This window comes from Toxotes jaculatrix, chromosome 14 (assembly GCF_017976425.1).
Source record: "Toxotes jaculatrix isolate fToxJac2 chromosome 14, fToxJac2.pri, whole genome shotgun sequence".
Lineage (NCBI taxonomy): Eukaryota > Metazoa > Chordata > Actinopteri > Toxotidae > Toxotes > Toxotes jaculatrix.
Genome location: NC_054407.1, coordinates 7108809 through 7125190, shown reverse-complemented (window position 1 = coordinate 7125190; position 16382 = coordinate 7108809). Strand labels below are relative to the sequence as shown.

Sequence of the window (16382 nt, the reverse complement as noted above, 5' to 3'; positions counted from 1 at the left end):
CCCTGTTCTCCAACCACATCCCCACAGCAGCTGTAGCTGTGAGGGGGCGTCCTGCCGAGGCAAGAGAGCATTAATATGGATCAGCCTCCTTAACCGCATCATCAAGCCTCTCACACTGAGTTAAGTGTTAAATTCATCACACATCGTTTCATCTCTCGTGACGATCAAACACCCATTTGTGGCTGTGGATGGAACTCTCAGCTTCATAACACACTCTCTCACACACACACTCGCACACGCAAACACACTCTCCTCCACTATCCCTGACACACACAAACACACCGCCCCCATCCTTACCCCCTACCCCCGCCTGAGGCAGCTCTGTGACATCAAAAGGAGCTAAGCGCTTTGCATCGTGGGTAAGATCTGGGAGCGTGACGGCTACAGAGTCTTTAGTCTCATTAAAGAGTTCTAGAGCTGCAACTCTCACATTAAAGAACTCTGGAAACTTCTTTCTCCTCATCCCTTTGGAGCAGCTACCAGATGTGACACTTCTCAAAACTGAAAAGTGTCTTTGAGTCTGAGAGAGACAGAGAGGGGGTTGTTCCTAAATAAACCCAGTGCTCTGTTATAAGCAATATGTATTTACAAATAGGATACAAAGTCATTCGGTCAGTAACATTAAAAAAAAAGAGGGTGGCACTTTAAAGTTTACTTAAAAAAAGTTTATTCTGTGTTATTGCACTTTCAGATAGCTTCTTCAATGCAGACAAAAATACATCTAGATGAAAGTTTCAGAGGCAGCACAATGTTTTAATGAGAGCTACTCATGAAGACGAGATGAGGAAGGGGTTACTGCTAGTGATATACCTCGCGCCCTATTCATTTATTTACATCAAAAGGTAAAGGATGAAAGAAAAGGTCAGCCCTATAAATATAATCTCACCTGCCTTTTCCCGTGGATAAATGTGTGGTGTTCATGCAACGTGATGTGATCCTGGTGTCAGTGTGTTTGATTGAAAACAGGTCCCTGGGATGTTTCGTATCCTAACCTGCTGCATGTTCTCCTGACAGCGCGTCGTGCTGTAGTTCAGAGGGATCTAAATGGAGAGCAGGTATGTTTTTTTAATAAGAGAAGCTGTGCAGTGTGCATCGACTGCATTACCTTGACATGTGAGATCATGTGCGTCCTAGATTCTGTACCATGCATTTATAATGTGTGGACACGGGTTACTGATGCTGTTCATTTCTCATGAATCTGGTCAGACCAAGCGGTATCTAACGTAAATGAGAAGCTAAACTTTTCCCTTCTTCTCCCCTCTCTTGGAACCCCCATCCTTCTTTCCGGCTCTTGTTTCTTCAACCTGGACCCCACCGCCTCCCAGGTGGGTGGAGGTGTCTACACCAGGCCCAGGATGCGTGCCACCCACCAGTTGCAGGGCATGATAACTCTACAGGCCACCCTGCAGCCTCTGTAGTGGTACGGCCACGGGTAGTATCCTCCCAGCGGCTCACAGATCCTCTGGCAGTGGGTGTAGCTGCGTCGGCACTCGGCGCAACACACTCCCTGGTGATCCAGCATGGGGTCGATGTTCATGTTGCCCTGCTCGCCCTCGAGATTTCTCTGAGAATAGACAAGAGAGGACAGGGGTCAGGGTGGCATTCTGTCATGTGCCAGCGTATGTCTTTAGCAGTGGAGAAAGCTCGTTTCAAACCAATTAAAAATGGATATCCGACAGGCGGGATGGGGAGGAGGAGATGTTGTCAGATGTGGGTTTTTGTTGTCAAATATTTTCTTTTTCAACATAGTGCTTGCTGTTTACCCCCCTCTGTGGTTGTCAGGAGAATGTTGCAGGGGTTGGGGGATGCTCAGAGGGTGAAGGGAGAGGGATTAGGAAAAGTGGGGCCCAGCATCAGGGGTGAGGACGGAGGGTGAATGTATGGGAGTCTGTGTGTGCTCAGCGGGGCAGAGGGGCCACGGGAGGAGGAGGGGGATGTGGTGGAATTATTCATACAGCCTCAATGCTGAAAGGAAAGCTTTAGACAGCCGCACACAGGAAATGCATGCACAGAAAACACACCCACGCATACACTCAGATTCGCAGTGACAAACCGGGCCCCTCCGCCGTGACCCCGGCATCTGCTGCCGCTTGCACAGCTGTGAGAAACTCTCCTCGGCCAAAGCCTTCTCAGGTATCCCTCAGATCCGAACGGACAGTTGCGAACGCTGTGGCGGGAAGCAAACACAACAGCAGAGGACGGAAAGTGCGAGTTTGTTTGTGTGACTCACCTGATAGGGGTTCTCCGGGTTGAACTCTGCCTCCACGTCCTCCTCCTCCTCCCCGTTCCCGGCTGCCTGGCGGCGCTGGCGGAGGGCGGCCCTCCTCTTCCTCTGTCCGCCTGCACACATCACAGTCTCACTATCTGACAGCAGACCAAATTTAGGAGCGGAGTGGCACTAATGTGGCTCAGCTCCTGATTGCACAGCCGTTTCTCAGGCAGCATTTTGAAGTCCTCAGATGAAGGAGAATAAAATTGTGTTTTGAGAACTTTTGACCTCCCAGCATGCTAAAAATTGTACACGCTGTGGCTTGGAAACTTCAAAAGGACTTTTCTATTTAGCTTGTTTTTCTTTCTGGGGCTTTAACAACTGCGATGTTAAATGGAAATACTTGAGACCGCTTGACCCACATCCCCTTTGTTTTGTGAAATACTCACATAGCCTTGAAAATTTTCAGATTTATATTTTCAGACTTTTCCTGTGAGCTGTCTGATTGCTTACGGGTCGAGTAGGTGGGACGGAGCCAAAAGATTGGCAGGTCTCCGCACAAGTCCTTGATCTTGTTGCTGAGGAAGGTGGAGTCCGAGAGGGGTGTGTCAGTCGCCACCCAGATAAGATCGTCTTCAAACTTGGCTGGCATCACCTCATCCTCCTTCAGAAGGCCAAAAAAAAAAAGAGGAGAGGAAATGAGCTGATACCCAAATAAACATATCAACAGAACATCCCGGTGCTGAAGGCGTAATATCAGGGTTGTTTGTTTATCTTGTTACAAGCCTTCCCCTTTAAATAGCCCACACTCCTTGCATTCTGTCCGAATCTAATCTGCATTAATGCTGTGCTCCTAATAACAACATCAACTCAAGTAGTAAAAAAAAAAATGAAGTCCTTGAGGCTTTAGTACATAGATTCCCTTTGCACAAACATTTAGTGGTAGACACAATGTCAGGACTCATCAGCATCTGAAGACCGGATGGCCTAAATATACAGGTTTCTGCTGATAAACTAATGAGGTTTCCAGAGGAGGAACTGTGTAAACATACGTGCTCTGTATCCACAGCCTGCAGGTAAAAGGGGAATTCTGTGGGGATGATTTTGCCCAGAGGCGTTTGTTCCTGAGGGCTGCACTGCACTAGCCACAGACATGTTTAGGGATTGTTATCCTCCAACCTTTCAGAAATACTGCTGCTGTTTTTTTTTATTTTTTTTTTTTTATTTCAGCTCAAATGATTTGCTGGAGGGACAAATAAAAGCGGGGGTCCTTTTCCACTGCTCGACTGATAAGAGTTTATCTGACCCACTCTCTCTGGATGAGGACGCACACACTTGTGTATTTGTGTGTGCGTGTGTATGTGTGTGTGCGCGCGCTTATCTAACCCATATTTGCCATCACTCTAAATTATGGCAAATGACCAGCCTGCAGCTACCATTATAATAACATCTCCCTGTCTCCACACACACACACACACACGCTGGCACACACACAATGCACAAACATGAACCAAACGATCATTTATGAGGCAAAAAGAGGCAATAACACAAACACACACAAAGCACAGACGTGAAATAAGTGATCGTTTATGAGGCAGAGAGAGGCAATAAGAGCAGCCCTGCGTGATAATTAATTGTGTGCTTGTCAGTGTTTATACGCTTCCGTGTTCATGAGGGCAATTCTGGTGATGTGGATTTATGTGGATGTGAGGCTTATGCAGAACTAAATGATTTTAATTGTCAGGCAGCCTCAATTGAACAATCACAGGCGGTGGTTTTTGTGAGTTGTGATAGCAATCCACACACACACACACACACGTATATTCAGTGTAGTCCTCTGATGTGTGTAGTGTGTGTGTTTTAATAGAGTCCACCAAGCTGTTAAGAGATGGGGACTTGCACATGGATATCACCTCGGTATCCCTGGTATATCACTGGTTTGGGTGACTCATGCTAATGCCACAGCGTACATTAGCATTATATCAGAGGTGAGAATGTGTAGTGCAGCTCTGAGGCTCAGCAGAGCAAAGACGATGCAGTGATACAACTTTTAGTGTTAATAAGGAACACTTTTTAGTAAGTTTTAACTGCTGGGCTGATTAAAGATTTATTATTGCCTCATAAATGAGTTAGAAGCAGTTTTTAAGAACAGCGTTTGAAATATCCTTTGATTTACATCCTCCTCTGGCATAATTTGTGTTTTTTTTTTGACAGTACAAATGGCTGGTGAGTTGAAACTGAGGAACTCATGTCCCTTAATTACTAAATTGCAAACATTTGTATCTCCCGATTTAATGGTTTATTAGAAAGGGAACAAGTCATTAATAAAGGGTGATGAGTTTTTCACTTCATACACTGTCAGGTCTGCAGTTGTCTCTGTTCTTCTATTTCAGGAATCCATCACATTTACAGCTGTTTGCAGCTCTTTTCCTGAAGGTAAGAGGTCGAATTGACCAATTCACATCTAATCAATCAAAGAGCCATATAACTGTGCTCAGCCACAGTAGGGAGCTGAGCTAAATGTTGTCACTTTGGTAGAGACAATGCTGACATGCTGAGCAGGTGTAATGTTTTACTATGTTGTACTATGTTCTATCAGAAGGTCCTGCTATCACAGCACCTTCTGAGTTACTTGATTTTATTCTTATTTTATTTTATTCCTATGCTATTTTATTCTATGCTATTATTGTGTTAACTGTGTAAACTGTTCATGTGCCTTGAAATGCCCCCCAGGGGACAAATAAAGTTCTTTGATTGACTGATTGATTGATTGATTGATTGATTGATAAATGCAAATTAGGCTACAGCTAAGGCTAATGAGAATATCATCAGTTTTGCAAGTATTTGGTCATAAACCTAAGTTCCAGACAAATTAAAATTGCGACCTGATGTTGGTCCTAGATTAAATGTTAGCGGCTGATGGTTGGCCTGTTATTTCAGTTCATTCTGTGGAAAACGTAAATGTATGTACCATATTTTTGTGCCAGTGTATCCTGTAGATCTTGACATATTTCACTGGATAAGTGAAAATTTTGACCTGATGCTTCTGTCTGGAGAAAAAAATTAAGGAATCACCAAAGTAAAAAGGATTTGTCCTCTGGGGATCATGAATGTCTGTTCAAAATTTCACAGAAATCTGTCCAATAGGTGTTGGGATATTTCAGTCTGGACTATTTCTATTTACTATCTATTATTTACTATCTACTATTCAGTCTGCACTATTCTCCACCCACTTTGGGGCTAAGTTCCTGGAACTAAATGTGGGAACGTCTCAGGAGGTAACAATAAGTCCTGCTACTTTCACCTCCTTGGCGATAATGACTGGTCACGCAGATGTGTTGTCACATCACAGTAGTGACGACTACAACAGTGCAACAAATCAAAAAACTACCAATGTGCCAAGGTATCCCAATTTGTAGAATACAGTGAAAACAAAAAGAAAGACCTGGGTCCAAACCTTCTTAAGATTCTTAAAAGCTCAGGTTCTGGAAAGTCCCAGGTTAATTGTCATTACAGGATTTTGGTGAATTCCCTGAAAATCATGTCACAGCATGGAGAGAACACACTTGCTCTGGACATATAAGAAGGACTGGACCAACCCACCAGGTCAAATGTCATTGAGTCCTTGTTGAGAGCCTCCACATCAGGCAGGCGAGCCTTCACCTGGGTCTTGATGTAGCACTTCTCTCCTCCTGAAAACCGAATCCCTGTGATCCCCTGGAGGGGAACAAAACAAAAAGCTGGACTTTATAACCCATGATGTCTCTAGATGCTGCATTGTCTTCTTCTAGCTGCAGGTGTCTGGGACTGCACATTAAATGCAGCATCACAGCTAACATCTGATTTTGATTAAATGTGGGGGTGTGTGGGGGGGGGGGTTATCTTAGCACTGAATTCAAGATTAAAAAAATTACACTCACAGGGTCGGTATGATTAAAGGTCAAAATTTTAATTGTTAAAAGGCCAAAACTGCTGCTTCACTAGTCTGATTGGCCTGATTGCAGCTCTCTAATTAAAGGTCAAAAACCACCAGTCCGAATTTAATGAAAATTGGAGGGACGATGCATCTTGACACTGATTGGCCCAAAGGGGGATAACATGTCTACTTGTTCTTAATTTTTTTTTTTTTCCACTGCTGCAGTGAGCCAATCTGCCCTCGAGGGTCTTTAAAGTTTCAACAGATCGGATCGACTTCATCTCCAAATTGCGTGGAGGGAGCTGATCACCATGTTGGTGAGTCCAGTTCTCTGCTTTTACCTGATCCTCTTCATTTTATTTATTTATTTATTTATTTTAAACATTAGTTTCAGTTTAACTCACAATCTCAAAGTCGTGGACCTCCACGGCCTCGTCCGCCCCGCTGCCGGTGCTGAATCTCTCCATGTTACTGGCTGTGTCGATTTCCATTGAACCCTCCTCCACTTTGCCATTGATGCTCATGCTGTAGTGGACATTGTAGACCTGCACACACACACACACACACACAAAACACACACAAGGTTTCAGACTGGCATGTAAGGTATGAGAGTCCTGAGAGTCACCCCACCCCCAGCCCTCTCCCTTTCACTCTCCCTCTCCTTCCTTCTCCAGTCCTACCCCATGACTTGTCCTCACACATTCAACCCCTCTCCTTTCTCAATTTTCTCTTTCAGACACACACCTTCATTCAAACTTGGTCAGAAGAAGAATACAGTTCTCACACCTCTGGGTGATGATGACCCCTCTACAGAGCCTTTTCATCATGTCTTAATAGCATTTTCAAACTTCAAATTGAAAAAAAAAAAAACACCCAGAAAGCTACATTTTCCCTCTCATCTCTTACACCTCTTGCCCCTGGAGCATCAGCCGGACCAGAGGGCCCCCCACCCCCACCCCACCCCTCTCCACCCAGCCACAATCCTCCAACACACACCACATACCCACAAGGACTCCATTCACTAAGCTTTACCTCAGACTGTACCATGAAAATGGTGTGTTTAATTTCCATTTTACTGTTTGCCTACGCTGCAAAAAACATCCATCTTGAAGAACTGCTTCAGTCTATTGAGTCTTTTTAATTCTAACAAGTAAAAAAAAAATCTACTACTGATGACATAATTTCACTTGTTTTCCAATTCAAAAGAGCTTGTTTTAACAATTTCTTCAGTCAAGTGACATGATGTTTTATCGGTTGTGAGTATGAGAGCTGTTTTCCACTGAGGTAGTTCCTCTTATTTTAGAAAAGTTTTGGAATCAGAGAAAAATGCACTGGAAATAAAAAAAGTGAATTATCTAGCAGATCAGGCTGACTGAAATGATTTTCGATTGAAAGCCTTAAGGGACTGTATGAAAATGACTGGGGTGGTGACAGGGACTAAAGCTTTGTGTTCCACAGGGTTATTAATGGTTTCTGAGAACTTTCCTTTTGACTTGGAAAACTGAAACACGCTCCCTACAACATTTTAAAGTGCACCAAACATGTTGAGGCTGATCAGTGAAATATAGCAGCGCTAAAATGGTAGGTTAGAACTTGTTTAATTACGTACCCAGATTTAAAACTGAATATCTTAATGGAACTAACGTGCTGCACCAGTGTACCACCAATGAAGTCAGAATAGACTAATAGTAAAATATCATTCTTACGTGTTTTTCATTGTTGTTCCAGAAGTAAAAAGCTCCAACTGCCCCCAGCAGAAGAAGCAGGGCTCCGGCGATGAGCACCGCGATCCCGGCCTTCAGGAGACGGCCGGTGGCGCTGGGCTTGACCGCCACGGCGGAGTAGGCCTATGGCAAAGTAAAGAAACCCCCCCAGGACATGACAAGGTGACCACACACCCGAAAATCACCCTGTAAAGAAACTTCTGATAACCTCGTCATATGATACTGAACTCACAGTTACAGAGATCGTTATTGGTAGTTTGTGCAACTTTTGAAAGGTCAAGAAATAGAAAGTTTTGGTCCCTGATGGGCCCCTAGAGATGCACAGTGATGTATGATGTCCCAGTGTATATGAGCTATAAATGAGCTGTACTGGCTCGTAGAAACACTCACCGGAGGCATGAACTGCTGCAGGTCCTCTGGTCCCGCCGAGGCGATCGGTACTTTCTCTGAGCTCCCGGCCATGACTGGATCCAAACACCTGAGGAAACCCCACTCCACTCAGTCCTCTCTCTCTCTCTCTCTATCTCTCTTTCTCTCTCTCTCCCTCTCTCTCTCTCTCTGTCTCTCTCGCTAAGGAGGAGGGGGAGGAGGATAGTCACGCCTTCCTCCTCACCCATACAGTTGCGCGCTCTCGTGCTAAAACTGTACATTACCTTTCCAAATTTTGCGACTTTCCATGAAAAGGTCAAATCTAACCTCCAGCTGCTGATCACCGCGTAATCTGAGGCAAAAGTTTTTCTTTCTCTCAGAAAAGCATTCATCATTCTTTCCCTTTGAAGCTCACATAGGCTGCTCATTCAACTTCCATGAGTTTGATTCGTGCTATGATCCTCCAGAATTCATATCATTAAGCTTTATGACAACCTCTGTGGGCAGACTAAGATCTATTCAGCAATTAAGGAGATGATGAAGGAAGAGCGAGGCTGTCTCCTCGAATCACCTTCGCACACCTAACCCCCCACACCCCCCATTTCCCTCCCTCCCTGCGCAATAGCTCCACAGACTGTTGCAGGTCAGAGGTGACTCTGGCGGAATGTCGCGTGTTTTCTCCATATGTCGGAGACGGTATATTTACACGACAGTGTGCACAAAGCGACAGGGTTCACTCTTACCTCTCTGTGTCTGCTACCTCTGGAGTTCAGACTTGTTATTTAAAAGACCCTGAATCATTGGAGGGGTGATTACGTAAGGGACGCACCGTGCGCATTTGGCACATAGACAAAAAACATCCTGAAAGGATGGCAGAAAGGTTTATTCCCAAGGACTTTATGTTCTTTAACAAAAACCAACTGTGTTCGGCTGCCTGTTCCATATCCTTAGTTAAACTTCTTATCTTATATAAGGTTGTTAGGTTAGGTTGTTTTTTTTTTTAGAGACGAACAGTAAAGCCAGTTTTATACATATACTCTCTCTCTCTCTCTCTCTCTCTCTCTCTCTCATTATGTCTCATCAGCAGGTGGAAACAATTTATGTAATGGAAACCTGAACATATCTTTCATTCTTGTATTAATATGTGTTATGGCAGTCCTATGAATGAAGATGAAAAGAATAACTATGGAGGTTTTAGCTCTTTGTTGTGCCGGAGTGATTTGCTACAAAACCCTGTCGTCTGCTCTGGCTCCTCACCAGCAAAATCGTATTCACAAAAAAAAAAAAAAAAAAAAAGCTGACCTTCTTCAGTGGGCTGCAAGGACAGAGGCTCAGTGCTGCAATAACAGCGACGCCTGTTGGCTTTTCCTATAGAGACTGGCCTGACTGATATATTCCTGTAAGACATTCACAAACACCCCCCCCCCCCCCCCCCCCCCCCTCGCCTCGATCTGTGATCCCTTTAAACAAACACATGAAGTCACGTGCTCAGAACAGTATTTCAAAGTTTATTTTCTCTCAGAATATTGTGATAATAAAAAAATCTGTACAATTATACTTATAATTATTGCATTCAAATCATTTCATACACAGTTATCAACTTGATACATTGTGGGTCACCGGCCCTCAAACCCAACAGTTTCTGGGGCCATTTTAAATAGTCAGCATGCTTAAAGATCAATAATTACAATTCATATTAACAGGTCTTTGCTTAATTATTACTTTTATAAAAAATAAAAATCTCTGTATGTACAAAACTTGCATATGATACACTTCATGTCCAACAAAATTTGTGATTGAATGGACTTCAAATGTGTCTTTTACAATAAAACAAAAACACACAAATATTAGGATATAAACTTATATGTGCACACTCTCCACACAGCAACAAATAACTTCAGATAGATACATTATTCTCCTTGTCAAGGAATCATAAATTAAAAATTTGAATACACTATACATTTCTTTGAGAGTGAGCTTAGGTGAGCGTGTGTGCAACTGTCTGTTTTAGACGTCATTGTTGGGGCAGTGTGTTGGAGTGGGGGTGTAAACAGGGATGGTGATATCACTGATCTCCTGGACCCTCACAGGCCTGGGTGGGGTGACCAGGACGTAGTCGTACTCTCTGTGCAGCACCTTCTCATACACGCTCTGCAACCCCACTGTTTTGGGGATGTGGGCCTGGTAGTAGTTGTCCCTGCGGTGGGGGTCCCGGGGCAAGGACGCTGTCTTGGGGAGGCTGTTGAAGGAGGAGAGGGTCGGGGCTGGTGAGGGAGCTGCGTTGGCTCTTACTGCTGATGGGCTCCAGCAGCGATCTGAGTGACCCAGGACCTTACACTCACTGGTGCAAGCCCACAGACCTAAAAGAGATGGAGAGAAAAGAAAGTGAAGTGAGATTTAAAACTAGAGCACACCACCACACCCACACTATTTTATACATCCATTCAAATGTGCCTTTTATTTCTGTCCTTACCATTTTGGCCACCCACTGGAGGAACCACTGCTCCATCCTTCTTCAGGCCAGTGTCTCCACTGACATCGCTGTCACTGTCATTGAAGTCACTGTCCCCTTTGCCACTGTCTTTGCCACTGAAGGCGGGGTCCCTGGCAGAGATGGTGGTGTAAGAGTTCCCCTTCCAGATGGTGATGGGCCTCACAGCCTCCTTTCCGTTCCCATAGCCAGGCAGAGTGGAGTAGCCCTGCAGGAGAAGACCAGAGAAGGAAAACAGAGATAAGTTTCTGATGGATGAACACATTGCGGAGTGCTCACTGTTGTCGCGTGCCACCCTGCGCCTCCCCTCCCCACCCCTACAAAGCCCAGAGGCCCAAAGGTGCATCTCACCTCGTGTTTATTCCCTCGGAGTTTGCTGTTGCTGTCTGAGTCATACACACAGGGCACCTCGCTGCCGTCCTCAGAGGCCGAGCACATGTCGCTGCCCCCGGGGTGAGCCGAGGTGAACCCACCAGGCTGGCTGCTGTAGGAGTGTCCGTCAAAGCCCGCTCCTCCCCCGGCTCCATGGAGCGGCAGAAGCGGGTTGTCAACCACGTGGTTCCTGCCCCTCTCCAGCGTGCCCTTCTCCCCGTATGAGTCGCTGTCTTCGCCGCCTTTGTCCTGCTTGCGCCGGTTGCAGGTGGTGGCGATGAGGATGATGGCGAGCAGCAGGAGCGTGCAGCTCCCCGCGAGGACAACAATAATCACCACTGACAGGTCCCACTGCGCGTGCACCTCGTCCCCGTCGCTTGACTGGTACACTGTCCTGTCGCTCGGCGGGGAGCCCGCGATGATTAGGAAGTGGAGCGTGGCGGTGGAGGTGAGCGCGGGCCTCCCGTTGTCACTCACCGTCACGGTCACGCTCAGGGTCTCGTCCACGTCGTGGCTGAGCACCTGGTTTAGGTAGATCTCCCCGGTGGCTTTGTTCACGGAGAACACGGAGGGTTCACCGGTGGCCAGCCCGTAGGATAGGTCCGAGTTCACGCCCTCATCTGCGTCCCGCGCCTCCACCCGGGTGATGACGTAGCCGGTCGGTGCGTCCCGGGGCAGGAGGACTTCAGCGGAGCCGTTGCTGAGAGCCGGCTGAGTGATGACCGGTGCGTTATCGTTCTGGTCCACAATCCTCACGTAGACATTAGCGCTGCCGGACAGGGGCGGGGAGCCGCCGTCACTGGCCGTGATGCGGAGCTCCAGCTGTTTCATCACCTCGTAGTTGAAGCTCCGGAGCGCGTAAAGCGACCCGCTGGCTGGGTCCAGCGACACAAAGGTGGAGATGGGGGAGCCCATGAAGTATGTGTCCGCCAGTTTGTAGCTGACCTTCCCGTTTGACCCCATGTCCATGTCCCGCGCCACAACTGTGGTGATGTATGCCCCAGGTGCGTTGTTCTCCACCACTGCCACCTCATACACCGGTTTACTGAACACCGGAGCGTTGTCGTTCTCGTCAGTCAGCCTGATGGTGTACTGAGTGATGGTCCTGAAGGGAGGGGAACCCAAATCCTCCGCCACTACCGTGAGGTTATATTCAGGGATTTTCTCCCGGTCTAACGGGCTGGTACTCACAATCATGAAGCTGTCCTCGTACGCCTGCTGCAGTCTGAAGTGATCGTGTCCGTACAAGGTGCAGTGCACTTGTCCGTTCGCGCCCGAGTCTCTGTCCGAGGTGCTGACCAGAGCCACGAAACTCTCTCTGGCCGCCGCCTCAGTGATGTACGCGATCCCCGCTGTGATGGAGGTCATGGGGGTAATGGAGATCTCCGGTGCGTTGTCGTTAACATCCTGGACCTGCACTACTATTTTGCAGATGGCCGGGCTCGGGTTCGGACCCAGGTCGGTGGCCTGGACGTCAAACTCGTACGTGTTCTTACTTTCAAAGTCAATCGGGCTCTCCAGGGTGAGCCGTCCAGTTTTCCTGTCCACTCTGAAGAGTTGTCGTATTTCTGGGGGTACCTGGTTACCGAACCCGTACACCACCTCACCGTTCAGACCCTCGTCCGGGTCCTCAGCGTTCAGGTCCAGCAAGAGGGAGCCCACCGGTGCGTCCTCGGGCAGGTCCACGGAGAAGCTGTTCCTGTCAAACACCGGGCTGTTGTCGTTGTAGTCTTTCACCTTGATGTTGATGCGCGTTGTTCCGGTGCGGGACGGGTTGCCGCCGTCCATAGCCACAAGCTCCAGCGCGTAAGAAGCCTGCGTCTCCCGGTCCAGCTCCTTCATGAGGACCAGCTCCGCATATTTAACCCCGTCGGCCCTGCTGAGCACGTCGATTGAAAAGTGGCTGTTGACGGAGATCTGATAGCTTTGGATGTAGTTCACCCCAACATCCTCGTCCACGGCAAAGTCCAGCGGGATCCGCGTGCCCACGGCTGTGTTCTCGGAGATCTCCAGACTCGACTCTTTCCGGGGGAACTCGGGGGAGTTGTCGTTGATGTCCTTGACCTCCACCTCGACGTGGATGAGTTTGAACTGCTCTTTGGAGAAGCTGACCACGTCGAAAGCGATGAGGCAGTGCAGGGTGTGTTTGCAGACCCGCTCCCTGTCTATCCTCTCTCCTATGGACAGCTGCCCGTCGCTCTCCCTCAGACGGATGAAAGAGGAGTTGAACTGTTTCATCATCCTGAAATTGGTCCTGGAGCCTCCCGAGGAAGAGGGACTGGAGGAGATGTCCTTGGCCAAGTTTCCAATCACTGTCCCCGGTGCGTCTTCCTCAAATGTCTGATATTTCACCGTCTTTCCCTGTGTGCCAGCAGAAAGGCTCGCCAAAGAGACGCACACGAGCACCAACAGCCCGTTCCACCCTGTTTCTCCCATCTTGACGCCGTCACTCCAGAATGAATCTGAAATTCAGCAAACTGTCCGAAATGAGTCCAATTTAAAGTTTAAACAAAACACACCTGGACAAAGCCACTCCTTCCCCGCTCTAGTCGACTCTCTGGGGTTGTTGTTTTTTTTTTTCAGTCTGAAGCCTGTAATAAATATTCCATATGTCTTTCAATGCGCACTCTGGATGCGCTCCGCTCTCTCTCTCCCTCTCTCTCTACTGGAGGTGTGCTGCTCTCTCAGCGCAAGAGGGCTGCAGTGTCTGCAGGAGGGTTTATACGGCGAGGCATGCAAATGAGACGCACTGTGACCAATCCGGGCTTTGAGAGGGAAAAAAAGGGGGACTTCTGAAAGACCTCTAAACCCTGTTTAGAGATTCCTGGACTGTGCGGAGAAACTTGGCATCCAATATGTGGGCTAAACGCGGGGCTTGATTTAATACAGCTATAGTTTCCGTTGCTTGTTTATATTCCTCGGGCTGTTAAATGAGTCTGCGCACCGACACTTGGGGGGGAAGCACAGAGATGCGCAGTGTCCCTGAGATAGAGGACAAAGCATTTGAATAGGAGTGTCTGTTCAGGATGCTTTACCCTATCTATAGGCGTACTTTTTCAGTGTAAAGAGATTTATGCTTAAACACTGGCTGGTTGGATCCCCACACGTGTGTCCTGTGTAACCCACCCGAGTAAAAGCAAGTCACTGGCAGGCTTAACTGTCAGTGACCTCTCCGGCTCTGATAGGAAAATAACTTCAAGCATGAAAGACATGATTTGTCCTTTTCTTCAACCCCACAGTGCCCTGATCCACTCACCCAGACAGATACGATTTCATATAATGCACTTTTGATAGACCCATACCGCTGAGACAGCTTAACATGCTGAATAATTGCAGTGCAAGAGATTTTTTTTTTTTTTTAAAAATGTGGTGTAACTGGTGGTAATAGCATCATCTTCGTGCTCATTTTATTCTCATTAATAAATTCCATAAATTTGCTTTGCCTTCTATTATTCATCCCCCCAGTGTGTTGTATCCCAGTAATTGTTTGCCTATCAGATCATATCTGAGGCAAGAAAAAGGACTATATCCACTCAAACATTGATTTTATTCAAATTCGGTCTCAGCTCAGATCGGCTCACGAGATGTCTTGTGCGCGAGAGAGGGGATTTTTTAATTAAAGCCAGTGTAACGGCCCGGTTTAACACGCGACTCTCCTTGGCCTCGGCTGCCACAACAGAGAGGCGCAGGTGAAGACACACACACACACACACACACACACACACACACACACACACACACACACACACACACACACACACACACACACACACACAGTGGTGGTTACGCACGCACTCACACAGCCTTCCACGAACCCGTTACAAATGGGATTTGGCTGTAAACGCAGGGGGGATTTATCAGGATTTCAATAGTGAGATTATATCAAAGGCGTATGAAGCCCTCGTTAGTAGCGGCGGGATAATGGCATGGCAGGGTCTCCCTTTACAGCCGTCCATGCCGGTATTGTGGCCCCTGAGCCGGTCTGTGGGGACCCTAACCCCCGCTGCCTCCATGCAGCCCTGTGCCTAACTGCAGCATAATGAGGCAGAGCCACATGCAGCCTTTGTATCATCCCTGCATCCCCATTCCCCCCTCCTCCCCCCCCCCCCCCCCCCCCCCCCTCCTTCCCCAGACCTGCCCTGGTCCCGGCCACGACTCCTTTCATTACAGGGAGATGGGAGATGAATTACCCTGGACATCAGGGTCCCTCCTATTAAAATACATTTAGAGAACGACCGGGGCCCCGTCACGGCTCTTTAAGAGATTTTCTCATTCTTCCCATTGGACTCTGTCTCTCCCTCTCCTCCAACCCCCTCACCCCCTCCCACACACACACACACACAAACACACACACACAGACAGACACAACCAGCTTTTTCAGGGGCAACACTTGCCTTGCAGTAGAAGCTAATATCAGTTGGCATGTTCTATAAAGAACCCATCTGCCACAGAAAGTCAAATAGGAGACACCTGAATGGACAACATCTAGTTGAGCAGCTTGCATAGTTAGACACAGTCAGGCCTGTCCTAAAAGATAAGGACACATCATTCTGAGTGATTAAGGACATCAAAACTAAATGATGATCTCTTATAGGGGTGTTATAGAAATACTGGTGCCACTTTCCAACCAGGTGCCTTCATAAAGGATTTATAAATTGGAAGTAATAGGGTTACTATTGGTTAATAATTCAGTTACTAATACTTTATAGTTCAGTTAGCTGTAGCCTAATCCATTAATGAGAACAGGTTGTGGTTGTGCCATGTTGTGGAAAATCCCCCTGACTGACAGGACTGTATGAAAATGGGGTATAGGCTGATCTTTTGTGGAGAGCAGGGGAGGGTCTTTAACTCTTCTTTATTTTTTTAAACGTCCTTAATTTACATTTGATTTCAGCCTTCCTTTGCAATAGCTAATAGTTACATCAAAATGACAGTTTTCATTTGCCATATGGTTCATGAAAATGCACTCTGCCACATGCAGAGGAGGACAATTCTGTCTCTGTGTCAGACTGGTGGTACACATTCAAAGTTTCACCAAGGTATTAAGGATTAAAAAGGCTGTACACAATTTAACGCTGTTATGTTGTTTTGGACGTGTTGTGTGGAGAATGTTTCATATTTTGTCTTATAACTCAAGAGGAGAGTTCAAAGAAAACACTGATAGTCCAAAAATTCATGTATTTCAGTCAAAGAAGTAGAGGGTCTTGATTTTTTTTTATAAAGTAAAATGTAAGGTTTAGCCCCAATCTTGGTAAAATTCTATTAAAAACTGATTGGGCATTTAATAATGCATTGCCTGCA

General features: G+C 46.9%; 2 protein-coding genes across 2 annotated transcripts; both read right to left on the bottom strand.

The window, feature by feature from the left end:
- Positions 1–649: 649 nt before the first annotated feature.
- LOC121193183 (leukocyte cell-derived chemotaxin 1-like) lies at positions 650–8517 on the bottom strand. Its single transcript, XM_041055380.1, has 8 exons — positions 8503–8517; positions 8240–8389; positions 7832–7972; positions 6530–6670; positions 5813–5926; positions 2723–2873; positions 2231–2340; positions 650–1564 (listed from the first exon to the last, which is right to left on the bottom strand). Exons 2-8 carry the CDS (start codon positions 8309–8311, stop codon positions 1340–1342), a joined length of 954 nt encoding a protein of 317 aa, XP_040911314.1. The 5' UTR covers positions 8312–8389; positions 8503–8517; the 3' UTR covers positions 650–1339.
- A 1708-nt stretch (positions 8518–10225) lies between these two features.
- Positions 10226–13517, bottom strand: LOC121193347 (protocadherin-8-like). The gene is made up of 3 exons (XM_041055584.1): positions 11061–13517; positions 10692–10917; positions 10226–10578 (listed from the first exon to the last, which is right to left on the bottom strand). Exons 1-3 carry the CDS (start codon positions 13515–13517, stop codon positions 10226–10228), a joined length of 3036 nt encoding a protein of 1011 aa, XP_040911518.1.
- Positions 13518–16382: the final 2865 nt, after the last annotated feature.